This window comes from Chaetodon auriga, chromosome 4, assembly GCF_051107435.1.
Source record: "Chaetodon auriga isolate fChaAug3 chromosome 4, fChaAug3.hap1, whole genome shotgun sequence".
In the NCBI taxonomy this organism is placed as follows: Eukaryota; Metazoa; Chordata; class Actinopteri; order Chaetodontiformes; family Chaetodontidae; genus Chaetodon; species Chaetodon auriga.
This window is the reverse complement of record NC_135077.1, coordinates 10,112,759-10,140,450: the sequence shown is the minus strand read 5'-3', so window position 1 is coordinate 10,140,450 and position 27,692 is coordinate 10,112,759. Positions and strand designations below refer to the sequence as shown.

The following is a 27,692-nucleotide window of genomic DNA, read 5'->3' as shown; positions in this document are numbered from 1 at the left end:
CAGAAAGTGAGACTGACGAGACAAAACAAAAAAGCGTCGTGACAAATGCATAAAAAAAAAAAATCTGAGGTGTCATAAAACAGTTTGGTGCTGGAGGTGCAGGTGCACTTTGTACCAACACTGGCTGCGTTCCAGTTCATCGACTCGCCGTGTAATCCGCAGATCTCACAGTACATGGATAAGTGTACCACGGCACGGGCTGCCTCTCACGTGCCTGGGAGCACGTTGACACATAGTTGAGCTGGAGCTGAGCTGAGGCGGTCTGGAACGCGGCCCCCTCCCCGGGCACGAAGCAGCGGCAGCACCAGCAGCCTTAGCAGCTGTCATGTGAATCAGCTGAACGAACAAGGAAGGGGATAAACAACAACACGAACCCGTCTTTCTATATCAAGGTAAAATGTTATGTGCTTTGGTGGAATGATACGTGTGATATACCGGCGAAAATCGTGCATGGTAGCCAGCATTGTACCAATTTACCAGAAAGCGGTGTGCATTTCGTGACTCCTGTGCAAAATTAGCCAAGCTATCAACAGCTAGCAGTTAGCGTTGGCAACCAAATAAGTTGGCATACGCTCATGCCAGTGGGCATCTCGCACTGTGTGCTTTGTCATTGTCCGCCTGTCTATTGCTGAACTAGTACGATATCGATAAATAATGTATACATCATTAAATATCATACATAATCTTTTGTACTACACAAAGTCATACAGCGAAGTAGCTACGGGCCTATCTGCAGCTCCCTTGCGAGGGACATTTAAACCCCATTGACTCGTGCAGTAAGAAGTTAGCTAATGCGGTTGCTAACTAGGTTAGCTTAATGGTTAGCTATGATTTCCTTGTCTTAACCGCTGTCCCCGAGTGTTTTCGAGTCAGGTGCCATGAATATATATCAAATTCAAGTCAAAGAGTACACAATGTGACCACCGTTTAAAGATAAGTTACCTTGTCAACTGAGCTAGCAAGCTCCGCTAACTGTTCAGCCATTACTTTGCATCATAACAAAACGTAGGCTGGTTGGCTAACGTTAGTTAGCTGGCTTGGTAGACAACAAAGATCTGCTAAGCTACAGACGCTCATGGTGTGTTAAAAGCGAAACTACAATTCAGCTTAGATTTATTTGTTCCAGGGTTTTTAACAGGTTTGCTTTAAAAAATAATAGGCCGAATATGCCCGACTAGGTTACACACGTTTGGAAATGATTGTTTTCATATCTGTACAAAGAGTAAGGGTAAGTTACGTTTTAAACACATTGTCTGTAAACACTGCAGCTGATTTAAAAAAAAAAAAAAATAGTAAAAAAAAAACTTGTTTCAGCCTGCAATTGCCTGTTACATAATCGGGTCGCACGCCATTGTAATGTGGTTTGCTGTGAAATAGCGGTATGAAGAAATATGAGGTTGAAATCTCAATAGCTTCACTTGGGGCAATATGATCCTTTGTCTGGATGCACAGGAAAGTCAGAGTTGGGAGTGGGATGGTGGATGGGACAAAAATCTGAAAAGGGTTGTTGGCATCAGCAGGATCAAAGGATCAAATCGACATTTATTGAATCTCTACCTCCATCTAGTGGTGAAGTTTTCGCCAACACACATCAACTGCCTCTTAGTCAAGTTAGATGCCTGTAAATTACATGTAGGGGTACAGATGTTGTAATTGTCAAATATATAAATGCTAAAACATGTACCGGGGTTTTTGCCGAAATAATAGATAAGTAACATGGGTGGGGAGGGGGGGGGGTCATACATGTGCTGCATCTCACATGCACATATCAATGTTTCGAATAAACAACTGTCAGCTTTTAACAGTTAAATCTGAAACTTGCATGAAAATAATGTCCATATAATTGAGGATATTTGAACCTGCAACCAGCTCAGCTGCTGCAGACTGAAAAGAAAAAAACTATTTAAGCACACATACTTAGCACCCATCGGCTGATTACTTAAATGCCACTTATCACCTAGGCCAGATGGAGGTCAAATGTGTCCTGCCCAGTGCATCTAGAGCATGCCAGACACACATTTGGTAGTTTTGTGGCCAGGCTCCCTTGGTGCTCCTGTGGTGCACTTGGACATGGGATGGCATCTGAAAGAAAACAATTTTTCATACATTGGAGGTGGGTGTATTATAAACTGTGACAGCCACATTCACTTATTTCATCCCATGTAAGCACAGGGCTCTATCATGACAGAGTGTTTTCTGGACATGGCAAAAAAAACAATGGTCACATCTGTTTTTTTAATGATCCACAAATAAATCGGCATTGGGATCATTTAGGATTTCAATTTTGTTTCTGTCACCACTGCCATATAATGGAACCTAAACAATCTCTATCACATAACGTTGCAAATCGCCTGAGATGAGGAAATAACCTCAGTGCAGCCAAGCTGACACTAAAATAGAGTCCTGAGATTCTGTTTCAACATGTAAGAAAGCAGATTTAGAGGATGAAATCTGCCAGGAGTGAAAACCAATATCAGTTCAGCATAAATGTGCCTGGGGGTGTACTCTTGTTTGTCATAGAGCTTATTTTTTAGCTGGTTTTGGACAATTTAAAGTGTAGTAACCTGCTATACTATGTTATTTTTCTTTGGCCACTTATGTTGAGCCGCACTTCTAAACATTTAAGTGAGGTAAGGACAGACATACTGATGCAGAAAGCCAGGTGTATGGTTATCCTTCAAATTGACCATTGACATCCTTGAACCACAAGTGAATAATGCATCCACAAGCACTTTGAACAGAAACTTTTGAAATCGTTACTGATTATCATTGGAGTTTATTTAAAAAGATATTTCCACTCTGTCTCACTGTGGCCAGCAGGGGGTACTGCAGCCCCTACAACTCCTGACACACTGTGTTTCCTATAATAAAAGAATTATTTACCTCCCCAACATAGTGAACAAAATATCAATACCAATATTTATCCCCATTACTATTTAAAAGCCAATTCTAAAATATAAGGTGATGTTTTTTTCCACAGGTTATATCTGGTGAGGCGGCAGGATGGCGGGAGCAGAGGTGTTCACCCCTGCAAACCCCACCTGCAAGATCATGACCTTCAGGCCCACCATGGAAGAGTTCAAGGACTTCAACCAGTACCTGGTTTATATGGAGTCTCAGGGTGCGCACCGTGCAGGCCTGGCTAAGGTAGCGAGCGTTTCAATGAGGACAAAGTTTCAAGTTCTGCAATTGCTTGTCTACATGTGTGATATATGAGAAGTGTGGTGGATCAGACTGATAGACTTCATTATGTCCATGACGTTGGTGTGTCAAAGTTTCCTCTGTCACAGGCATGCAGTTTGATGACTTGTATAGGCTGATTATACATCATTTTATACTGAAGGCAGTTTTAGTCTGTCAGAATAAATGTTTGGGTTGTGACCCTTGTGGACACAGTGGGTTAACTACTGCTCCTCAAAGAAATCTATTTATATAAGATAACTCTGTTCGTCTTTTAATTTCAACAGCAAACCTTCCCTCCTTTGTCTGCTCCTCAGGTGATTCCTCCTAAAGGCTGGAAGCCCCGTCGTACCTATGATGACATAGATGATCTGATGATTGACGCTCCCATCCAGCAGATGGTGGCCGGTCAGTCGGGACTCTTCACTCAGTACAACATCCAGAAGAAGCCTCTTAGCGTGCAGGAGTTCAGGCGATTAGCTAACAGTGACATGTGAGTATCATGGAGTTATTTCATTGTTTTCAGTGCCCTATTGATTATATTATGGGGAAAGGAAAGCGCTTACATTTAAACACAGACGATTTTCATTCTAAGCTTACAAATGGGCGTATCACAGTACCAAATCTAACGTCTTCCCCCTCCGCAGGTACTGTACACCTCGCTACCTGAATTATGAAGATCTTGAGAGGAAATACTGGAAGAATCTCACCTTCGTCTCCCCCATATATGGTGCTGATGTCAGTGGCAGCCTCTATGATGAGGTAGATGGCTTTTCTCCCTCTTTTTGTTGATTTCTGACTGTTTGCGGTCCCTTTCAGTCACCTGTTATTCAGTCTCCATATGATGCTTTCACTCATTCCCTTTCAGGTTCAGTTTTCTTTACTAGCTCTTTCTGTAGGAGGTGTAATTGTGGAAATCACTTTGATGGACTGTACATGAACTTATTTCACCTGAATCTTGCAATTTGACTTGAGGCTGGGTTTTTTCAAACTTATCTAAAACTCACTGATCTTGTTTTTTTTTTGCCCCAAACCCTAAGATGAATCATTTTAAGCTAAAAGTCCAATGGTACATTTGACATTTGTCACTGAAATCAAAGCAAGTCTATTTGTCTATATTCTGCTTTAAAGTAATAGGGGAAATTTGACCGCTGTCCAACCTGGAGCACAGCTGGTTATATTATACTTTATATACAGTAGCTGATACTGATTGGATTTAAAAATGCTGTACTAAACCACAGTCCCAATCTGCAGGATCGACTTTAGACATCCCTAAACCTATTTGACTGTTCTAATTCTTTCTAATCTCCTAGGATGTGGAAGAGTGGAACATCGGCCACCTGAACTCTATCTTGGATGTCATCGAGGAAGACTGCGGTGTATCCATTCAGGGGGTCAACACTCCATATCTATACTTTGGCATGTGGAAGACCACCTTCTCCTGGCACACTGAAGATATGGACCTGTACAGCATCAACTACCTCCACTTTGGAGAGCCCAAGTCCTGGTTAGTGTGGGACAGGGATTTAGGTACAGGGGGATGAGCGCAGAAAGAATCAATCCAGTCCAGCACCACCAGAAAATACAGCCTGACTGTTGAATCAGTACCTCAATGTTGCAGTGAAAATCAACAGTGTAAGCTTCATAAAAGCAATTGTTGTATCAGCGGGTCAGCGTTATTATTAGTGCCTTACTTTTATGTTCACATCCACTTCTCTGTGGGTGCTAATGATGCTTGTTGCCATAGATTACCCTCATTTAGATAACCGCTGTGGCATTTTTCTCTCCTTCTCTTCCCATGGGAGCAAAATGGAAGAAAGCCATACTGCTTTTTTTGTGTTTTGCTGACTATTTAATCTTTCTGAAGTTTTGGAGTTCACGACAGAGCTGTAATTTTTTAAATGGCAAGAGTCAAATCAAATTAAATCAAATAAAAACATTGGTTTTGGTTAAAAAAAAAAAAAAAAAAAGGCAGTGCGCAGGCAACTGGAGTGATACTGGAGTGTTTAGCCTACCATTAGCTAAATTTAGCTGCATCAGTATTTTTACATGTGGTGCATATTCACATGAAAGCTTTCCCATTTAAGAACCTGTTCATTTTATTTATATGGTTTCAAAACTCTTGTTAGGACTGAGACTCACTCTGATTCTGTCAGGTGTTTGGTGCGGTATGCTAAGGAAATACAGGGAAGAGTATGCAGTGTATTAAGTGTGTAAAATATTTGCTCGAGTGCTCATTCGCACGCAGAAGAGGTGGTTACCTGTAATAAGTGACTACACTTTGGAGACTCCAAATACTACTGAGAGTAGAGAAGGTCCAACATATGGAGCAGTAGGAATTAGATGACACGTCGAGGGAGGGAGTGCCTATGGACCTTTGTTATTCTCCAAGGGTGTAAACATATGGTTTGATTTCTGGGAAGCTATTATTTTCAAGACAAAAGGTAATAGTGTAACCAGTCATCCATAGACTATACAGTACATTTATTTTCTCTAAATTTAACACCGGTTAACCCTGTTAATTACCATCTTACTAGCACTATGTCAGCTGCACGCTCTCAATCTCTCCGTGTTTTTGCAAATTAACACAGTCTCTACATTTTTATAGAGTGCCATCCTCACACCCTGCAAGCTGTTAATGGCTGGGGGCTACACGTCTACTGCCCAAAGGTGGTTGCCCAGAAACATCCCAACCATGGCAAAATAGGAAGATACAGGCAGAGGACATGGTCCCTGCACATACAGACACTGCCACACACTTCTAGTGGGTCACAAGTGATGTTTGAGAGGGGTTATTTTTGTATGATACATGGTTTTTGAGGAAAGTTCTACGCATTCTGCCTTGAAATGAATCCCCTAGATGGCAGATTTTCAGGGATATGTACAACATTTACATACTTTCAAGTTGCCAAACTATCTTGTGTGAATTTTGAAGAAAATACTGTGTTTACCAGAGTATATGGTGAGCAAGTCAGTCACAGCGTGTCTTTCACAGGTCTAATTAATATTTGTTAAAGTATGTACAATCTTCAAGAGAGGAGCTGGCTTTTCAGGAGGATCAGGTTAAAATGATGAAGCGAAAGAAGGTGAAGAATGCAGGTAGATCAAAATGGAGTTTGCTTTTTATTTCTTTGCCAGCTTGCCTTGTTCCATTTCTCTCTCCCTCTTGCCCTGGAGGGAGTTCTGCTCATTAGAGCAGTGAGCCCTGCAACCCCACAGGGATCAGTGTCACAGCCAGACAGTGACACACATACACACAACACAGACACACATTCACAAAGAGCAGCCTAATGCAGCAAGTACCCACACACATCCCATACCCTTATCATCTAGCACACACACGCACACACACACACACTGACATACACTCTTTCATCTTGCTACTATTTTGACATCTCGTCCCTGGAGGGGAGCAGCTTAAAGATGCAGCTCTCTCTCCCCTCTTCTCAATCCCCTCCAACTCCCCATGTCACCTCTACCTGAGGTTGCCTCTCCGTCTCACCCTGTCTCTCACTGCTCTGTTAAGCTGACAGGTGATATGATGATAGAAATGCCACAGACCTGAGGGTGGATGGTGCTAGTCAAATGGAATGCCTAGTCAAACCTTGAGGGAATTCTGTCACGCTGCTGAGGTTTCTAGCTGGGAACTTTGGGGTTTGGGCTTTAAATTCAGATTGCGTCAGCAGTGTGGCGCCGAAAAATGCAGAATAAGGTAAAAAAGAAAAAAAGAAAAAAAGATTCTCTAAAGTCTTAACAGCAGTAAGCGCTGCTTATTTTCAGTGACAGAACTAGACTCCTTATTTTGAAATGCAGTATTAGAGAGACAAAGACCAAACGCATTGTGCTTCTTAATTATAAAGGGTCAGCATTTGTCCAGAAAAGCTATTAGCTGGTTATTAAGGGGTTTTTACGGTAATGTACATCCACCATAAGGGATAACAATAGTGCAGTGCTGGAGAGGGTCCATCAGCCGTCTTGCAAGTGTTCGTTTATCCACCACTTGATGGCAGTCTTGAAATTGAAAAGGCTCCTCTTGAAAACTTGTCTGCCACCGTCAGTATATGATCCAGTGTAGGAATAATGAACAATACATGTTCAGAATTTTGCATGCACAGTGGAAAATAATTCTGTCTGCCCCATATCTGTCTGTCGTCTCTTAACAGGTACGCCATCCCCCCTGAGCATGGGAAGAGACTGGAGCGTCTTGCTACAGGTAAAAGAATAATTTATTTTCTCTTTGTATTCTCCCTCTAAATGGAAGTGGGAGATGTAATGAAATAATTATTAAATAACATTTCCAGCATACAGAAGCAAGTCTGCATTAAACAGCGAAGTACAGCACATAAATTAAACTCAGCAATGAGAGGGCGCTTGAGGTAACAGCACAGCTAAAGATGCAGAATGCTAATGAGCTCTGACTACAAACAAGCAAAAAGTGCAACTAGTAGAGACATAAACTGGACAAAGATCCTTACTTATTGACAAGCCACTTTAGGAAAATCCAGACATTAGTAAACTAAAACTGCAAGGCATATGATTAGATTTACAACTAACAGGTGTTTTCAAGTGTTCAAGTGAAGAAGCTAAATTACTGCCCACGTGGTCAAGCCCATGTAAGGTTCATTTAAAATGAGGCCATTAGGCGTAAGCTTGCAGTGCTGATTATTTCACCGGATAAGTGAAGGTAAAAAAGGGTGAGAGTTAAACCACCAATTTCACAGTCGGCTACCATGTGCTTAGTTGTTACAGACAGCAGTCCACTTAGCAAAGGCTTGATTAATCAATTAGATGATTGACAGAAAATTAATGGCTGGCTGTTGATTAATTGTTAAATTGTCAAAATTTTAAGTATTTCCCTGTTATGTTCTCAAATGAATCTCACTGTGGTCTGTAAATGTTGAAAATGTTTCAACCAGAAAAAGCACTTGGCTTATAGGCTGTGTTAATGGTGTGTGTGTATGTGCATGTTCTTGTCAGGTTTCTTTCCCAACAGCTTCAAGGGGTGTGAGGCTTTTCTTCGTCACAAGATGACTCTAATCTCCCCTTCCATACTGAAGAAGTATGGCATTCCCTTTGATAAGGTAGGCTTTCAGCCCCTTTGAAAAAATTACTCTGTCCTCCTCTTCTTGCCATTTATACTCCTTTTTTATTTACCAACTGTCTGAAAACAGCTTTTCTTGCCACTGAAGTTAGCAGTGCTCATTTTGACTGATCTATTAATTCTTTTATTTCTTTGATTTCACTTGCTAATTCATGAAAACCCAAAAGTTTCTAGTTCAGTGTTTCGTCACTCTTGTGTTCTGTGTTCTCAGGAAACAATCTCTCCACCTGTGTCTTTGTCCCCCGCTAGATTACTCAGGAAGCTGGAGAGTTCATGATCACCTTCCCTTATGGCTACCATGCTGGCTTCAATCATGGCTTCAACTGTGCGGAGTCCACCAACTTTGCCACTGTGCGCTGGATAGACTATGGCAAAGTGGCCACACAGGTAAATTAAATTCAGCTTTCCTTAAAACTGTGCACCTGTTCATGTCTTTTAAAAAACACAAAATGAAGTGTCCCAGATTTGAATACGGATAATTTCAAGTAAAATCACACAGCGTCAAACTGAACATTATAATTTAGGCGTGAAAGTGAACACAGCAAGGCTTCTTTATGTTTTTCTCCTCAAGCTGTGACAGTACTTGTCCTCCTCTTTCTTTCCTCCAGTGCACTTGTAGCAGGGACATGGTTAAGATATCCATGGAGCCCTTTGTTAAACGCTTTCAACCTGACCGGTACCCGAACTGGATGCTGGGCAAAGATTCTGCACCTATTGATCACACACATGCCACTCCGAGCACTACACCGGAACTGCAGAGCTGGTTGCAGAGGCGGCGCAAGGCCAGACCTGCTAATAAAGGGTACTGTAGTCATACTCAGACAATGTTTCTTCTGTTTGTATGCCATACAGGTACTGTAAGTAGTCTGCTGCTGCTAATGTGGAGCAGGAGTATTGCTAGTAGTATATTTATGGTATGATACTTTCAACATAAACACAGTCTTCGGGTTAGGGTATCTGGGAAAAAAAAAAAAAAAAAAACATTTGCAGATGCATCAGATTGAGATGATGAACCTCACACTTGGTGCCTGTAATGGTGGCCACCATTACAGTGACCTAACGTATGTGGCCAGGAATATCTGGCAGCTACAAAAGCCAAATTCCCTTTTCTCCTCAGTCTCAAAATTCCACACTTGCTCTCATTGCTTTTCAGCGTGATTCAGGGTGTTTTGGGTTTCACTCCTCATTGAACTCTCTCCCTTCCTACAGCAGCAGCCACTCTCGTATGCGCTCCAAGCGCCTCAGAACCACAGAGGAGCCCGTTGGCTTGGATGGCAGCTCAGCACTGAGCAGCAGCAGGAGGAAAGGCCTGGGCGGTCCACCTGGGCCGAAGGTGCGAAAGTCTGTGGCGGAGACTACCTGCAAGGAAGAGGAGCAAGAGAAGAATAAGGAAGCTGAGTTAAAGCACAACCAGAATCAGAACTCTGTTCAGCTTTCTGGTAAGAGACTGGCAGCAGTGGAGGGTATTTGAGACTTTGGATATCACTTTGATCTGAACGGTGATGAAAACAGGCCTGAAAGTAGGGAGTGTATGCATATGGGTGTTTTTTTTGCCTATTTTCTTATATTTTGGGAATTTCTCTCAATTGAGGTCTATAAAATATTTTACAGTCCTTGTTTACTTGATGGTGGATTTCACATTTTATCTATCCTTTTATCCTCAACAGGTCCTTGCAGACAGATGTGTGTGGTCAAGGTAAATCGCGTGGAGAGTAATAGTTTGGGATTTTCTAATAAGGAGCCATCCAGTAACTCTCACTGCAGCCCCTTTCCCTCCCCTGCTTCACTGGTGAAAAACGACCTAAAGGCAGAGACAGAGACTCATACTGGCCCTCAAGGCCTCTCAGGGTCAGGGGTCATGAGCAGGACTCCTGAAGGACTCAGACAATGGCCTGAGGCCACCCAGATGCATCATGGAAATAATGAGCCAAGGTGTTCCTCTCCTGAACTACAAGACTTCTCAACTTCTCAGGACTGCTCTAACAGGGTCCCTCCCCTGGAAGACAACAAACTCTGCTCATCCTACCACACAACAAGCACTTCTGCTGAGACTGAGATGAGCTTGTGTCCCCCTGACTCTAAAGCTCAGACATCTAGTTCCTCATGTAGAGAAGACACTTTAAGCCTAACACCAAACACTGACAGCAACATGGACACAGGTTCTGAGAACTACACTAACAACACTGCAAAAGCAGAGAAAATTGACACTGTTGATCCAAAACATATCAATCTACACTCCACCACAGAAGCACTTTATGATCTCAAAACTGAGCCAGTAGAGGGAGATAGTCACACATCATGTGGCTCCTTCTTCCCCTCAGGACACAATTGCAGTTTAGAAAAAAGCAGCACTGAGGAAAATCTTTTCCCCCCTCTGCTACAGAGGAATGCAGTGGATATGCCACAACTCACTCCGGAACCAATAGATAAGGTTGGAATCTGCCCTTTGCCACCTGTCCTGACCCAAGAGATGCCCTCCCTCACCCCGGCTCATGACGGGATAACTGACGTCCCAGAATCGACGTCGTGCAGTCACCAGGTTGCACCTGTGCTTCAACGGGAGACACCAACTGACTCTCCATCCTCACAGGGAACCAAACAGGAAAATGGAGAAACTGACTTAACGACGTATAAAGAACCTCGTACTGTACAACATGCCAACAACTGGCATTTAGATCCTCCGTATAATTGTGAGGGGGCAGCAGTGTCTGGTTTAGAAGGAAACATGGCTCATTTAACTGCCAATGCTATGCACAAAATAACATCTGGTGGTGTCCATGAAATGCTAATAATGGGAGGAATTGCTGCAGAAAATGATCGCACAAAGCTGGAAAATGTTACAACTGGACAGAGTGATGCTTCCCCATGCCAGCTAGTACAGAGCACTGCACCACAAACAGAGCACCAATACAGCTTAGCAGAGTTAGCAAGTAAAGACAACTCAGAGGACCCAGTTCAAAGAGACGTTCCGTCTGCGTTGAGTCTGAGCAGTGGCAGTTCTCTTTTAACTGGTACCTCAAACAGTACTCCCCCAGCCCCTTCCCCTCTATTATGCACTCAAAGTGACAGTCACTCAGCATTACACCTACACCAGCACACTACATACTCTGCTTCGCATTGTACTTCTCAGAACCCATACATGGACCCCAAACCTTTCTCCAGCAGCATATGGAAAAACTTAAATTCCCAGAGTTCTGCAGTACTCATCCAGAGTCTGAACCCCGAACTCCCCTCTGACTTTACCCATGACCCCCTACCTTACACCATGTGGACTGAACCTCAGTGCAAAGAGGTCACAGACCTGGAGGACCCAGAACAAGACCTCCGTGAGTCAGAGAACCGGGAGGAGGAAGGTGGCCCGCTCACATGGGCCCAGCTTGAGCCCACCTCACTAGTTTCAGTCGGTGCTGTTGAGCCCCTGGGGCTTTGTGGAGATTATGAGCTCCACAGAGGGGAAGCGGATGGGTCTGAAGCCCTCTCCTTGTGCAGAGAGCTGGGGAGACAAAGGGAGGCAGAGGAGAGGCAGCACTCAGACACTGCTGTTTCACCTCTTGTGATGGGAGGAGGAGAACAGGATGGGGTGTCTGATATGGAAGAAGGGGGATCTGATGGCGATGAGGCGGAGCAGCAAAGTAGTACCAAGGGAGAGAGCAGTAGTGAGTCATCTGATGAGGAGGAAGAAGAGGAAGAAGAGGAAAATGATACCAGTAACTACGAGTGTTTCGAATCAGGCCTGGAACCAGGGGAGGTTTGTGCTGTGAGTGCTCTTTCACACACAGTCATACACAGCCAGTCTTTTGCTCAAGTTTTATACAAATACAGATTACTTGCACTCTATTGCCTTTCAATGATGGCTGTTCTTGCCGCCAGTACCCTGCGCTGTCAGTGAAGAGGACCACTAAGAGCTGGCGTCACCCACTCAGGAAACCTACTGCAAGGGCTGTACCCACTGCTGTCAAACAGCAGGCTGCCAGTGACGATGGTGGGCACACACACACACACACACACACACACACACACACAGCTCACACACAGCTCACACAGTTCATTGAAAGGTATCATGAAGGTTTAGCCTTAAAAAGACTCTCACCATCCAGACACTGACACATGCTCATACTGTGAGCCAAGAGCCGTGCTCATTTCAATAAAAATCTAGGGACATTTCCTGTTGTGGTTGGTGCTGCATTGTGGGTGGCAGCAGGCCAGAAACCATGATCCTTTGACTTCTGCTGGTTGCATTGCTGTGAACCAGAATACAGTTGTCGTAACTCTTTCTGGTTTATAAACCAAAACCCAATTTAAAGCATTCTTAAAAACATTTTTTGGTTGAAAGGTAGAACAGCTAGCAAGAAAATGAGCTCAGAAGGAATAGAAATGACTTTGTCATCTTAATACTGTAACTTTTAAGTAAAGTCAGGTAACATTGTGTTGCTCCCACAGCGTAGTTTTTTATAACCATTGAACCATTCCACTCTGCCGTCCCCACTTCCCCCTCCTCATTTTTCAATTTTATGTCCCCCCCAAATGATTCTTCTGACGTCAATGCACACATAAACCAAACAATTTAACTCTCAGGCCTACCACAGAAAAATGGCCTAGTGATAGATACTCTTTGTTTTCATGGGTTTAACAGTGTGGAAGGGAGGGCCCTCAATTAACAACTGCTAATGCACATATACACACACGCACACAGTCACATTCATCATCTCTGTGGTTGTAAAAGAGAATGAATAATTCAGCAGCCGTTTTACTTGTTTATCTATGAGTAAGAAATGACCATGAAATGACCATGGCTGTGAGAGGCTTGTTTTATGATGATGAGAGCTCTTAATCATTTTGGATAATTTTATAAACAGACAGTTTCCTATTCATTGAAACTGTTTGACAGATTGTCACCAATGTGGTTGGATTAGATCCGACTTAGCAACAAGTCTATTAATACCGCTGAAGTCAGTCGTGAGAATGATGCACGCTGTGTTTTTGATATTCAGGTCGTACAATTGCTTCAGATTCTTAAGGCTTAATTAACAAACTACCAAAGAAAGAGGCTTGCACTCTGTTTTGCGTGTGTCATCATTTGGGTTAAAGAGGAAGTAAGTAATTGCAAGGTTGTAAAGCTCTTTTCTGTCTCCACTTAGAGCCCCCTGAAGCAAACCTGGCAGAGGAGGAGGAGCAGGAAATGGAGGCGTGGGCGAAGCCCCTCATCTACCTGTGGCAGAACAGGAAGAGCTGCTTCACAGCGGAGAGGGAGTACAATGCTCATGCAGCTACCATGCAGCCATACTGTGCTGTGTGCACACTCTTCATGCCCTATTACCAGGTAAAGGGGAGTTAAGCAACCTGTGTCATTCGATGGATGCTTGTATCCAAAATGCATTACAGTTTTATTAGCACATATATGTATTGCAGACTTCAGCAGAAGCGCACTTAAAGAGATGACTGTATCTCCCAGCCGCCGAGCTGAAGATAGAGAAATCAATACTAGCACATCACATATAGCTGGACTCTTTGCTTTTGCCCCTTAAGCCACAATCACACAGGATTTATTTCTGTGGCATGATTTAAATTTTACCTGCACTTGTCAGTGATTTAATCCCATCTGCGCACATTCTGTTTCCTTTTCACCTACCCACCATAATAATATTTATAGCCACATTTACTTGCTGTTTTTTTTTTTTTGCCAAATTCACAGGTCCCTCCTTTATTTGGATGTACTTTGAACTTTTAAAATTGTATCTCTTTTATAAATAGAACTGTGTTGACTGAGTTTCATCGGCTCAGCGCTCAACTAAAGGAAATGACTTTGCTAACCTGATAACAGTCCAGTCCGTAACATCAGTCATCTCATACAATGATGGAAAAAGCAGAAACCCCTCAAACTAATCTAATCGGCTGTTGTAATGTCATGTTCATGGTGATTCTGTTGTTGCTGGTCTGCCTTTTTATAGCCAAACTGATTTGATGTGTACAGTTGAGAGCTGCATGTACTGTACACAACGCAGCTTCTGTAATTTGCCACTGGCTACAATGAAAATCACTCATATTTTTTCTTTTTTTTAGGCTGAAGACAAAGCGGAGGACAGTACACCTATCGTAGCTAAAGACACCTCAACGTCTTCATCTTCAATGGAGGGCCCCGCACATCCCTGTAGTGGTCTGAGAAGGACCAAGCCCCTTGTCCCAGAGATCTGCTTTTCTTTCCGGGAGCAGAACTGCCCCCCAACTCCCACTAACCCTCTGCTGCAGGAAGATGGCACCTCCCCTCTGCTCTACTGCCAGGGCTGTTGCCTGCAAGTCCATGCAAGTATGTGTGCACAAGGGCAGAGCAGTGTGTATATGTGAGTGCGTGAGAGAGAGTGTGGCCTTTCTTAAGGTAGACCCAGGTGTTGTAAGCACAGTTTCTAAACTTCAAAGTGTCTATTGATACCCACCTCAGCCACATCGTGTGTTCCTACATGTTGTGCTTGTCTCTCTGATGTCAGTGTGAGAGGGTCAGTGGGTTTGAGTCCTGATTCCACCCCCTCTGTGTCCCTTTCTGCCCCCTCTCTCTCTGGCGCTCTCTCTCTGCGGTTTTATATTCCCCGTTACCCGAATGAGGGTGAATCCTCCGTCTTCACCACACGTACTTCCTGTGCAAAAATCCCCAGGCCAGTGCATCAAGCCCTCACACACACTCTTAAAAATCCCCGGAGCCTTTCGGTTCCACTGGACACACAGACACGATACACTCTACTTTTTCTCAATCCCTCATTCACGCACTTTAACAGCCGCAGATCTCTTTTCCAATCCGTACACATTTTGCCAGTATCTTAAGCTTCCAGCCAGTCCCCTGCAGACAGGCACACACACACAGACTTTCTGAAAGTCTTGCGCTCCACAGCTTTAAAATGACATTGCTTCTTCCTAAGTCAGTTTCAATCCCTCACGCTCTCCCGCCACTAGTGTTGATCCCACCTAATTTTTACTCTGGAGGGTCTGGCTGTTATGCATGTAACTACTATATACACTATATAGACTACTACTACTACTTAATGTGAGTGTGCGGAGGTACTGTAGTGTGGGAGTAGAAGATGAAGAGTATGTCATTTGACACTGATGAAAAAGCCACAAGTTTGGTTTCGAGACCCAACAATAAGCACAAGCTGATGTTGCTTTCCTTCTTCACTGTTATTTGAACTTGGGAAAGGAAAGAGAGGTGAGCTTAGTTTCTGTGTCTGGTTTGGTGATGGATAGTAGGGGAAAAGAACAGAGACATGCACTCATATACAGACTTAAAGTGTTTCTTACAAATAGAAATCCCTCCTCAGCTTATGTGTCTAAAACCTCTAGCCCATGGATTTTAACTAGCTGTCAGCTTTGAAAAGAATCACATTTGTCTTACTTTTAAATTCAAAATGTTTTCCTGCGAGCGGCCACCAGCATTTATTTCCTCTCTAAAACATTTATGCCGTTCTGCCACACCAAGGACACAGACCAAAACCAAACAGAACTGCAATATTTACACAAACTTGTTTTCCATGCTACTTTATGTTTTGCGGCGTCTGTCAGCCATGTCATCTGGGTTACCAAAGGCTGCACGAGTGTGTGTGAAATGAAAGCGCGCTTTCACATCACTGCAAGTCTCACCGTCGCTCCTCAGCAGATCGATGAACACACAAACGGATGCATTTAGAAACAAAGACACTTAAATGTACCTCTTCCTCCTGTGTTGTCTGCTGTTTTTGCTCAACCACAACCATTCCCTCACGCACACACACGCACACACGCACACACGCACACACGCACACACACACACACACACACACACACGCACACACACACACATGTTAGACCTCTCCATTTCCACATAGTCTGCAATACTATGCATTTCTGCACGGAACAATGCCATTTTTCTGCTGAAAATCTGTGGAAACTATGTGGACGTGGCATTTCATTCTGCTGTTTGTAACTGATGATAGACTTACCATTTGCTGTCAAGTCTACTGTTTTCTGTGAATGGTTCATGGACACCATGCCACCAGGTTGGAGTAAAACGCTTTAGCAGCATTTGAATGAAAGTTTGAGTGAGAGACGGCTAACTTTACCAGATGTATTTTTACCCCTAATTTTCATCAATCACTTCTTCCTTTAGGTTGCTACGGTGTAGCTGCGCATGACGTCAGCGAACAGTGGTCATGTGATCGCTGCACGGAAGGAAGCTTTACAGCAGTAAGACAGTTTTTCTCCTTGTGTGATTTGTTACACACTTTCTGTGCTGGTGCAACACTTGCACATGTTTTGATCCCTCTTATGCTTTATCACCTGCCGGAAGAGAGATCTTCAGAAGATCTGACTATAGGTCCCTGTTATAACATAAAGAAATATGACCGTAGCTGAGACATTTGATAGACTTTATCTCACGCTGGAGTGTCACTAGGGTTGATATTTCTTAAAGACACATTTCACAAAATCCTCACCATTTCTCTTACAAAGAATAGTTGCTATTTGTAGCTGCTTTGTGGTATCATCATGCCTTAAGGAGCGCTGCAGTCTGTATGACACCGTCTGTCCTTACACCTTAGATTCAGATAAGGAATAACTCCCCTGACAAAACTCTTTAACGTGGTAAAAATGGAAGAAACCTCAGGAAGAGCAACAGAGGAGTGATCCCTCTCCGAGGCCAGACATACCTGCAGATGACAAAAAATAGATATATTTAGATGTAGAACGTCAAGATTCAAAGTTTTTTTTTTACAGCATTTCTATTGAAAAAAAAGATGATTATGCATCTATGTTGTGCTAAAACTCATCTACCTAATTCAACTTAAAAAAACTCAGCAGTTTTCCACAGATTTGTCCTTGTGCCACACACAATGCAGCTCTTACATGCAGGTTTTCTAAATGTCTAATCGTGTGTAAGGATATTTGTGAATGAAAGAAAAGCATCTTCTTTCTCTCTTACTCACTCTCTCTTTATGTTTTCTCAGGAATGCTGTCTCTGTAACCTCAGAGGTGGAGCGCTGAAGAAAACCCAAAACGACAAGTGAGACAGGCTTTTATTCTGTGATTATCTCTGCATACTCATCTCTGATCTCCAGAGCTCAGACGAATTAATCATCTGTGCGTTTTAATCATCACAATGTATTCACTTGTTTGTTTCTGCGTGCGTGCGTGCGTGTCTGTGTGTGTGCACATGCGCACTATATAGATGGGCCCATGTGATGTGTGCCGTAGCACTGCCAGAGGCAAGGTTCAGCGATGAAGGCAAGAGGAGTCCCATTGACACCAGTAGGATCCCCATGCAGCGATATAAGCTGGTGAGGACACACACACACACACACACACTCTCACACACCGATGCAGTGCTGGAATTCCCCAGGTCCTTGAGGACTGGCTTGGTCTAATTAATGAAGTGTTCACAGTTCTAATTAACAATGTGAGACGAACATGCCCGCAATCAAAGCTAGATAATTAACCACTGGTGGGTGGGAGTGGGGGTTTGTGTGTGTTGGGCTGTCTCTGTGTGGTTGTTTGTCTATACATGCGTGGTGGCATGTCCGTCTGCCTGCCTCTGTGTGTATGTGTGTGTGTGTGTGTGTGTATGTTTGCTTAATGAGAGAGCCGGAGTGTGTCTCAGCAGACCTGACATGTTGCCACTATAGTTAGCTCTCTGCTGCAGGCACCGTGATAGCTCAGCAGAAAGCAAAGTGTTGGAGAGGTACATCCTGACACAGATGAATACTGCCTGTCCATTCCCTGCTTACATTATTGTTTGGGCAATACTTATTGCATGTAGTTGAAAACTTTTTAAGAAGCATATATGATTTCTCCGGGCACTTGATTTACATTAATACCGGTTTGCTTTCCTAAAGTAGGCATAGATGAGCTACGAGTGACAATGACATTGAAACATGATTAATATATAGTATTTGTTGTATTTTGTTGTCAAGATATTGCAGATCCATGTAGCTAAAAACATTTCAGGCTAATGTGACAGCCCTGAAATAGTCCTACATTGATTTTATTAAGGTTGGAAAGTCCCCCCCCCCCACAACTGTTTTAGAGAGATGTTTCAACTTTACGGTCATTTTGGAGGCTGCAGTTTGTGGTGTTGACATCATACTGAATAGTCTTTCTCGTATTAAGTCACCCTGAAAAGGGGTGGCGTAGGGGTTAAGCCACCAATCTTGAACCACAACTTCCTCGGTTCCGTCGTAGGGGTTAGGCCACCGACCTTGAACCACAACCATCTCGGTTCAGCTGAGGATCTCTGTTACCCCATTTGTCTCCCCTCATGTCCTGCTATCGCTCTACTTTCAACTGTCAAAGGAATGATGAAAAATGGAGTGGACAATAATTTAAATCCATATTAGAAACACCTCCTAGTGTAAAGCAATAGTATGAAAATGAATGTAGCTGTTAGGTGGTTAGACCTCCCTGAAAAACTGAGTATATAGAGGTTCAGAGTGTCGTAACAGAAACGTCAGACTCCACCATAATGAAACTCGACAATCCAGGTTCCTACATGAGTGCCTTCCCCAAAATAGTTGAGGGGATACTACTGCACTGACACTGAATGGGCTGCTAACTTTGTGGACACAGTGACATTACCCACAGAGTATTTACAGGGATATGGTTCATATCTGCTGACACCACATTGAAATTAAGCTCATTTGGATATGAAAGCACAAACCACAAAGTCAGTCTCCATATCCACAAGCCAAAATCTGAACAAAATGAAAATTGTATTGCAGGCTGGAAAGGGCAGGGCGCTTATAAAAAAAAGCCTCCAACATGACTCTAATGATGGCCAAAATGTTTCAGATCTTGTCGTGATCTGAAGTCTTTTCTGGGAAAACAGCACCACCTTCCTTTAAAATGTTCAATGCTGACAAATTTGTCACAGTGCCAGTTTTTGCTTGACACCACAGATTACAGAGATTTCCCGCAAAGCAGCTGAAAGCACGCTCTTTGATAATCATGCGCTATACAGCCTCTTCCCTTTGGAAGATGTGTCTGATCTAAAGATATATGACCCCAATCATTTCACTCACAACTCCATGATGACACAAAATCTTCACTCTCTGCTGCCAATTTTTCACTAATTAACACGCTGACACAAGCGCTTTTTGGACTGACCCATGCTTCAGTTGATGATAAAACAGATGGGCCTCTTTTATACAACCTCGCTGAGTTCTAAATTGAGGTAAGATATGAGAAACAGCACAGCCTGATTTAATAAATTATAAGCCCGTTCACAGATGCTGCAGCAGGAAGACAACACTTGTGTTATGATGACACAGGCCTTTTGTCTTAATTGACATTTGACATAAAACCTCTCTTTTGTTCGCTTCATCTTTTGTATGTTCACACTGCGAGCCACGTGTTTTGAAGCTCGCATTGGACCCGTTGCCCCTGCAGCAGGCCGATACATTCATAATTTACTATCACACAACACACACGCACACAGCCGTGCACACATACACATTCATAATTTACTGTGGGAATGTTCTTAACGCATGGCTCAACACAGGCACCCAAATACACCCTGGAGAAGGTGCAGGCATGGAGAAAAGTGGGTTAGGCTCTGTCCCTCACACACACACACACACACACACACACACACACACACACACACACAAACTCATACACAAACTCACACAACGCATATAACAGACGTATTGACGTATTTTAATTGTTTTCCCACCAGTAAACGTACATTAATACTAATTTACACGCACGCACACCTTCCCCTGCACCCACACGGGGTGTGTCAGTTAGAATCTTGTCACGCTGTCCTCAATAGGTGGACGAGACAGTCGGGCCAGTTCATCAGCACACAGCTTTCCATAATGGAGGAGGTATGGGAAAAGGTTTTGTGAAATGTAGGCCAAGTTAGTCACCGAGAAAAGCGCTGAGTAAAAGTCCCTCAGTTCAGAAATAGAGGAGTTGTGAAGCTTGTAGCGGCTCCATTAATTTAAAAAAAAGGGAGATAAAGTTGTGGAATTTCACCCTTTTTAAATTAAGCATTACCTTTTTGGGTATCCAGCAAGAAGAAAAAGAGGACTTCTCCGAGAGTCTCTCCATGCTCAATACCCCCCGATCCTCAGCCGATATCTGAATTAAGTGGGCTAAGCTGATAAATGCAAAGGCAAAGCCAGGCCTGCTGTAGAGGTTAGATTTAATTAATGCTGTCTAGGTTAACTAATTAGATCAGCGATTGATTTTTCAAACAAATGAATGAACTGCATTTATTTCAGAGGCTTAGCTCAGAAGGACTGTAAATAAGATCCGCCTGAATGCGGTGTGATTCTTCCTGGGGCAATGAATATTTCCCATTATATGTACCAGGGAGTTAAAACATCTTAATGTCCTTTTTTAATATTGTAGTATCCCCATACTCTCATATATGCTGTTTAAACTCATTGGGTCCTTCCATAGATATGATAAGATAGCAACATGACAGTTTATAGGCTGGAATTTATTTGCAAAGCAGTTTATTCCCAATTGAGCTCACTTACCGCTGATATACATCTCTGAGGAGTTTATCTATATATAAGCATGTTAACGCTCAACATGTATGGATATTTCAGGACGCATTCCCAGGAATAAGATTAATGAATAAATTACCTTCAAAGAGATGTGAAAAGGCACCACAAGAGAGAAGAAGACGGGGCAGGGAAGCGAAGCGAAAAAGAGAGAGCGCAGATGGGTGTTTTATTAGGTGGAGAGTGGAGGAAATGGAGTGAGATGGGAGGCATGCGAAAGGGGTAAAAGAGGAATGGGGAGCGAGCGGGGTTATAATGGGAGGATGTCGTCATTCTTTCCCTTTAGTGGGAGAGCCGAGGATTTGTGGGAGAGGAGGAGAGGGGAGATGTCAGAGCGGAGGAAGTGGACTTGATGGGCTGTTTGGTGCAGAAAAGCGAGGGGTAGTCTGAAAAATTTTAGGTGTGAGTGTGTTTGTGCGTGGATGTATAGCGATGTTCCTGCGGCGGATGGCTGCGTGCGTTACGCCCTCCAATGTGCAGTTGAGCGCTGGTCACAGAGCTCAAACGGGGGAGGGGGGAAACACCACAACACAGACATCGCAGCGCTGGTTTGTTGTGGAAACCTCGAATGATGTCATCCGAATGGTCTTATTTGAGGGTTTCCTGGTATTGTGGCGGTGAAACGTGTTTCTGTTGACTGTTACACCCGGGCTCTCTCTCTGTCTCTTATTTTCTTCAGCCGTATCTACGTTTTGTTTACACCACTGTATCCAATAACAGTTCATTGAGGAGATTTCACAGATTTGATTATTCGGAGCCCATAATGGTTTTAAGTGATGTTAGAGGTTCATGGCACAGCCGAGCGATGATTCACTGAGCGGCCTTTTGTCTTTAATTTGCTGCTGTTTTTCTTGAGCCCATATTCAGAGTCTCTCAAGTGGAAATACAGATTATAAACCATTCTTTTTTTTTTTTTTGCCAAGTTCCAAGGCTACATTACTGAATAATGTCAGGCTTGCTTTACTGCAACAAAGACACTCAATGACTGATGGGAAGGAAGGAGATGTGACAGGGGGTCTTGTGTTTACTTAATGAGCGATGACTTTTGTTAAACAAAATCGTAGATTTTCAACCAGTCCTTAATATCCTGTTTGATTACAGCAAATACTCCAAAGTGGTGATATATTCTCTATACCTGCATAGTGTATGTGCTGCCTTTTACATACTATACAGCTCAGTGTATAGAATGCATCATTCATCACTGGAAGCAAAATTTCGGTGTTTTCCTGTTTGCTTTCTGATCAAAAACATTGCAAGACAACTTTGCTGTTGTGGAACTTGGCAAGGTGCAAAAAGTCAAGGACAGTTTTGACCCTTTTTGAACAGGTTGGCAAATTTTAAATGTCCTCCTATACTGTTGGCGTACCCAACCTTTTACAGAGTAAACTTGCACACCGACATCGCACTTTCTAATACTAATACTACATACTGTATTTGTAGTATTAAAAGGTTGAGGCTGGCCATATTTTTCTCATTGTCAACAAATCCCATGAAAAGTCAAAAACCATCAGTTAATCAATTTAAATACTGTCTGATTAGCCACAGCACAAATAGATCTTATTCCTCTGTGTTACCGTCCTCAGTGTCTCGTGTTGACGGTTTGCTCTGGTCTGTGTTTGCAGAGGTGCATCTATTGTCGTAAGCGCTGTGCGGGGAAGCGGCAGGCGGGTGCTTGCATCCAGTGCTCATGTGGCCGGTGTCCCACCTCCTTTCATGTGACCTGTGCCCATGCTGCCGGTGTCATCATGGAGCCTGATGATTGGCCATATGTCGTGTCAATCACCTGCCATAGACACCAGTCACGGAGTTCGTCAGCTGTAAGTCATAGGACAGGTGTTATGAAGCAGATAGTGCTCAGTTAGGAGATGGCAGAGTATCTGCACTTTTAGACATCTTTCATGTCATTATAAAAAATCAATAGGGATAATTGGTTGTAGTGTAGTACCTGATGGTGTTACTCTCATACAGTGCTGCAGAAGTGGGCATATGAATGTTGGTCACATAAATGTAAGCAGAGTAAAAGGTGCTGTGGTGGTTTAGTGTAGGAAAGTAAATATGGATGTTGATGGAATTCATTTAGAAATATATGGCGTCAAAAGATGTTTTACTTTTTTTTTAGCACACCCAAATCACACACAAAAAAACAGATTTTCTCACTAACTTTGGTGACATCAACATACAAGTAATGGAGGCAGAAATCAGAATTTTCTCAAAATATGGATAAATACATTTCTTACATCAGTTGGCACCTAGCCATGCACATATAGTTTTGGTTTTCTTTTGATTCTTAACAAATCTTTTTAAAATGCAGCTAAAATGAGCAGTAGTGATGTAGTAGTGATGACTCGGGACATACGATGCAGTACCATGGAATTTTTTCTTTGAAAGGACACTGTATTGCTTGTCGTACAGTAGTCTAATTGCTCTCCTCTGTGTATACTAGAAGCAGCGAGCATGTCAAGCATCCATCTCACTGGGCCAGACGGTGATCTCCAAACACAAGAACCTGCGCTACTACAGCTCAAAGGTCACCCAGATCACCTCCCAGATGTTCTACGAGGTCATGTTTGATGACGGCTCCTTCTCCAACGACACCTACCCTGAGGATATAGTGGTGAGAATACGTTTAATTACAGACACGCTCAAGAGGTCACGTCCCAGTCGTATGAGGTCATTTCACATATTAAAACCCTCTCGTTTTGAACCAAGCTTCCTTTTTTCAAGGAATATTATTGGATCTCAAATGGTCATTGCATGAGGGATTACCTATAAGCTTGTTTAATATCCGACTGTAAGGCATGCATCTGCAAAACCAATGAGATCAAGGGTTATTGTGAATAGGTAACTCACTGTAAACCTTTCTGCGATTACCATGAAACAACATGGATTTCTGAAAAGGTCATTCAAATTAGAACAGAATATGATTGGACTGCTGAGTTTTCACAGAAGCAGCAAATCAGCACGACTACGACAGGTCTTGATGAGTTCAAATCCACAGATTTGTTCGAGTGATCATGGTAATGGATTAGTCTCCCTCGGTGTGCTTAACACTGATCAAAAGAAGTAGTTGTGACAGGCAAAACCACACACCATTATTACTATATGAGTGAGGACATTCCACTCATTTGCATTCAGTCCTGAACCTCAGCCTTAATTGACACAGTCCTATTTATATGTACAGCAAATTGTACCCTCCCTTTAATTACACCTCTGTGCCAGCGGCAGCCATGGCCAGAGGCATTTAGTTTAGCAGTCAGTTCATCAGTAGTCACATCAGCTATCAGTTAAAGTTAGTACTTGTTCCAACAGATTGCTACCAGACCAGCATAACATCAGTTAAATTAACTTAAACCCAGCCCAGTTCTATGTGGAAAAGCAGCGGCAGAGTGAAACGGACTTGATGTGCTTGCGGTTTGGGAGTTCCAGGTGAACTCATGGATGCTGTATGCTTGGTGTGTGGTCACGTTGGAGGCTTCGGAGCGGACCTCGGGTCCAGAGGAGTAATGTTTGCTCATTAGCATGCAGATATGTAAATCACGCTCTCTTTGCCCCTCCACTCAAACCCCTTCTCTTCACGCCAAAACAGCGACAGAAAGCTGAAACTGAAAAGCAGCATATGAGTCTGGACTAACATGCATATAAACTGCAACTTGACTGTTTGGTGGAGGTAAACAATCACGAGGTGGTAGTTCTAGTTCTTAAATAAAACAATTGCATTGAAGTCTTTCTATCTGGAAACTATTGTGATATTGTGCATTAAGAAGTTCTGCAAGTAACAAATAACTGATCTCATTAGAGAATCCAAATTCTACTACTGTGAAATTTCAAAAAATGTTTTGGTCATAGTTTCTCACCATCAAGCTTTAAGGTGAATTTAAAAACACTGTTGTGTGTGTTGCGTCATAGAAGGTGTGCATTTGGCAGCACCGTAGAAAGACTGCAGGCATGTGGACTGTGCAGTCTGGACGCTTCTCATAAAGACTGTATGAGAGGCGGCGCAAGAAAAAGGGAGCAACGGGCTTGTTTTGTCTTGTCTTCCCATTCCCCGTTAACAATATACACATAGTGTGAAAAATAAAATGATGAAATTATGGTAAGTTTGAAAGTTTCACGGCAGAAGTATCGACCAAACCACAGGATACATCTGAATCAAGTCCGACTACGACATTAAGAAAAATAAGAAAAAAAGAGCTCTTTTCAACGTCAGACCACTCACTTTGAATGAATTCATCTTTTTAGGACGTTTTGACACCTACTCAGGCACGGACCAACCATTATTCTCTTGTATTACTAGAGCAGAGATTGTGTGAACTTGGGTCCTCCTGAAGTTGGTGAAGCTGTTCAAGTGAAATGGCCTGATGGGCTGTTCTACGGTGCCAAATACCTGGGATCCAACGTCTCCTACATGTACCAGGTACACATACATGTACTTACTGTAGATATACATCATCAGGACAAAGGATTAAATGTACGAGAGAGGGAGATATAACCCAGTTTTGCAGATTTAATCCTTTTCCTGTGAATGTTGAACTCAGTCGTCGGTCAAAGCGAGACTGCAGTAAACTTGTTAAACTCCCTCAACACCAGAATCTTCGTGACTTCTCTGACGTTGTTAAGGTCCCCAGGTCTGTGCATGGAGAGGTGGAGGGTGAGAAAAAGAAAAGGGACTCTTGAGACAGAGATTGAGGGAGGTGCTGAAAGTCATGGCGACTAAAGAGGAGGAGCGGAGATGAGATGGAAGATGATGGGAGGATGAAAAGATGGGTGCATAGGAAGCCAGAGCTATTCAGACACACAGTGGAAGCAGATGGGTAGAAAAAGGAGGGATGGCGAGAAGAGGAGGATGAGGAGGAGGTGACAATCTGCATTATTCAAACTTACTGAAATATTCACTAAGCTAAGAGTCATGCGGTTTCCACTTAAAGCTTTATTTAGTTGAGTTGGGCGTCAACCATTAGTTATGCACAGATGCATCTGTGACGCACACACTCGGCTTAAGGTGGGTCAGATTTTAGAAAAGGCTGAACAAGAGCTTTCCATTGTCAAGGTGTGCTCAGGTATGCAATCGTTTCAGGCTGTGTTTTACTTGAAGAATGCCATCGAATGGCTTGAATTTCTTGAGCAGCAAAGATTTGTTATTGAGAGCAGAAGTAATATGAAAGTCAGTGCACAGTCTGAGCTGTTTATGCTCCATCATTTAGACTGGAAGCTGTTGATACAGTCAGAGAAAGAGTTTCATTGTCTTTATGATGAAAACAGGCTATCCTGCTTTGAATAATAATGGCATTATTAAAGAGTGGAAATGCTATGTAAACCACTGCATTGTTAATGCGCTAACTCTACTTAAGTCATGTTTGATGTGTGCTTGATGTTACACTCTGTTTGCATCTTTGCAAAAAGATCACTGCTTTATGTGTGACTGATATTCAATTCTAGGATCTTCATAGGAGATTAATAGCTGCAAATCAAATATATAGATTGTGTGTGCATGGGTGAAAAGGGGCAAATTGTAATAGATTGGATGAATGTATTGTATAAATGCTGTCCATTTATTTCAAACTGCAGAGATAACAACTGAATGTTTTCATGTAATCTCAGGTGGAGTTTGAGGACGGCTCTCAGGTGCTGGCAAAAAGGGAAGATGTCTATACCTTAGATGAAGACCTGCCTAAAAAGGTGAAACGTAGACTTGTAAGTATTAGACTTACTGGGCAACACATAAACTGTAAGCTTGATAATTTAAAAGGCAGGAAAGTTTAAAAAGTCTCTCCACCTGGAGCCTTTTCTTATTTTGGTGTCTTCTCGTGCCTCATTCTCTAGTCCACGGCCTCAAGCATGCGCTTCCAGGACGCCTTCTTCACCACGCAGGGGGAGAGGAAACGACAGAGAACGCCCAATTCACGCTTCCAGAAAGACTATGTGGCCCTGCCAGGCCTCCGTACAACTGCCAAAAGCACATGGGAGCAACGCAGCCACAAAGGGAAATGAAGTCACAGAGGAGCATCGATGACAAATGAATGCGCTGAGTTCCCAGTGGATGCAGAGGGGAGCGTGTTTGTGCGAGTGAATGAGTGAGTATGCTTGTGTGTGAGTTCTTTGGATCTACTTCCGTCTGGCTGCTCTCCTTCCCTGTGAATGGATCGGAGGAAACAGCGTAAGGGAACGGATGAATTGGGGTGAGATCGATGTTAAGTTGCGCGCGCTTGTACATTAAACATCAGTGATTGGATGCCGTGAGAGACTGGAGAGTGGTGATTGGACAGCGGGACTCTATAGAATGGGTTAACAGAGGGCGTCGCTGCCTCAGTTGCCTCGTGCTTTCACATCCGTCAGGGAAAATAAACGTGACTTAGTTTGTCACATCACCCTTTTTGAAATACACAACAGAAACTTTTTCCTTTGTACATGAAAACTTCACAGGTGAGATTTTTCTAAATGGCTTGCCTACGGTAGCTTTTTGCAGGTCTGTAATTTCCAGTTTTGATTTTGAATATTTATGCACTTTTTTTTTTTGCTCGTAGTATTTTCCTCATGGCTTACTGTTTCTCCGCGCATGTTCAACATCGTCTCCTAACTGCTTCTGCCGGGCCGAGTCCAATTGCACCACGGTGACTTCCTCTCTGAGTTTAAATCCAGACGGACCAAAATATGAGAATTGACACTGAAAATTGAATCTCTTCTGAATGGAAAAAAGTAAATGTTACTCACTTGCTAAGGTGAACATTTCGGACAGGAAGCCATGCCTTGGTGTGTTGGATTCTGTGCCCAATTAATGTGAAATGCTACTGTTGCTCTGTTGGATGAAACACATTGTTGAAATTATTTAAAATTTGTATTTATTTTTTGCTTGCTGTCGTTAAAATATTGCTAACTGCTGTAAGGAA

The 27,692-nt window shown here is 43.0% G+C and overlaps 1 protein-coding gene across 5 annotated transcripts; it reads left to right on the top strand.

The window, feature by feature from the left end:
* The first annotated feature begins 159 nt into the window (after positions 1-159).
* kdm4c (lysine (K)-specific demethylase 4C) lies at positions 160-27,692 on the top strand. 5 transcript variants are annotated; one of them, XM_076727864.1, is made up of 22 exons: positions 160-392; positions 2,981-3,147; positions 3,498-3,673; positions 3,828-3,942; positions 4,494-4,687; positions 7,344-7,393; positions 8,158-8,261; positions 8,531-8,668; positions 8,890-9,083; positions 9,494-9,720; positions 9,949-12,038; positions 12,152-12,263; positions 13,420-13,601; positions 14,342-14,585; positions 16,413-16,489; positions 17,248-17,303; positions 17,469-17,577; positions 22,431-22,625; positions 23,252-23,422; positions 25,103-25,222; positions 26,407-26,484; positions 26,629-27,692. In XM_076727864.1, the coding sequence occupies exons 2-22, from the start codon at positions 3,004-3,006 to the stop codon at positions 26,794-26,796; spliced, it is 4,944 nt and encodes a 1,647-aa protein (XP_076583979.1). In that variant the 5' UTR covers positions 160-392; positions 2,981-3,003; the 3' UTR covers positions 26,797-27,692. The 5 variants fall into 5 exon arrangements, with proteins under 5 accessions (XP_076583979.1, XP_076583978.1, XP_076583977.1 ...); XM_076727863.1 differs by having other exon boundaries at positions 9,491-9,720; XM_076727862.1 differs by having other exon boundaries at positions 161-392; positions 9,491-9,720; positions 23,255-23,422; positions 26,407-26,499.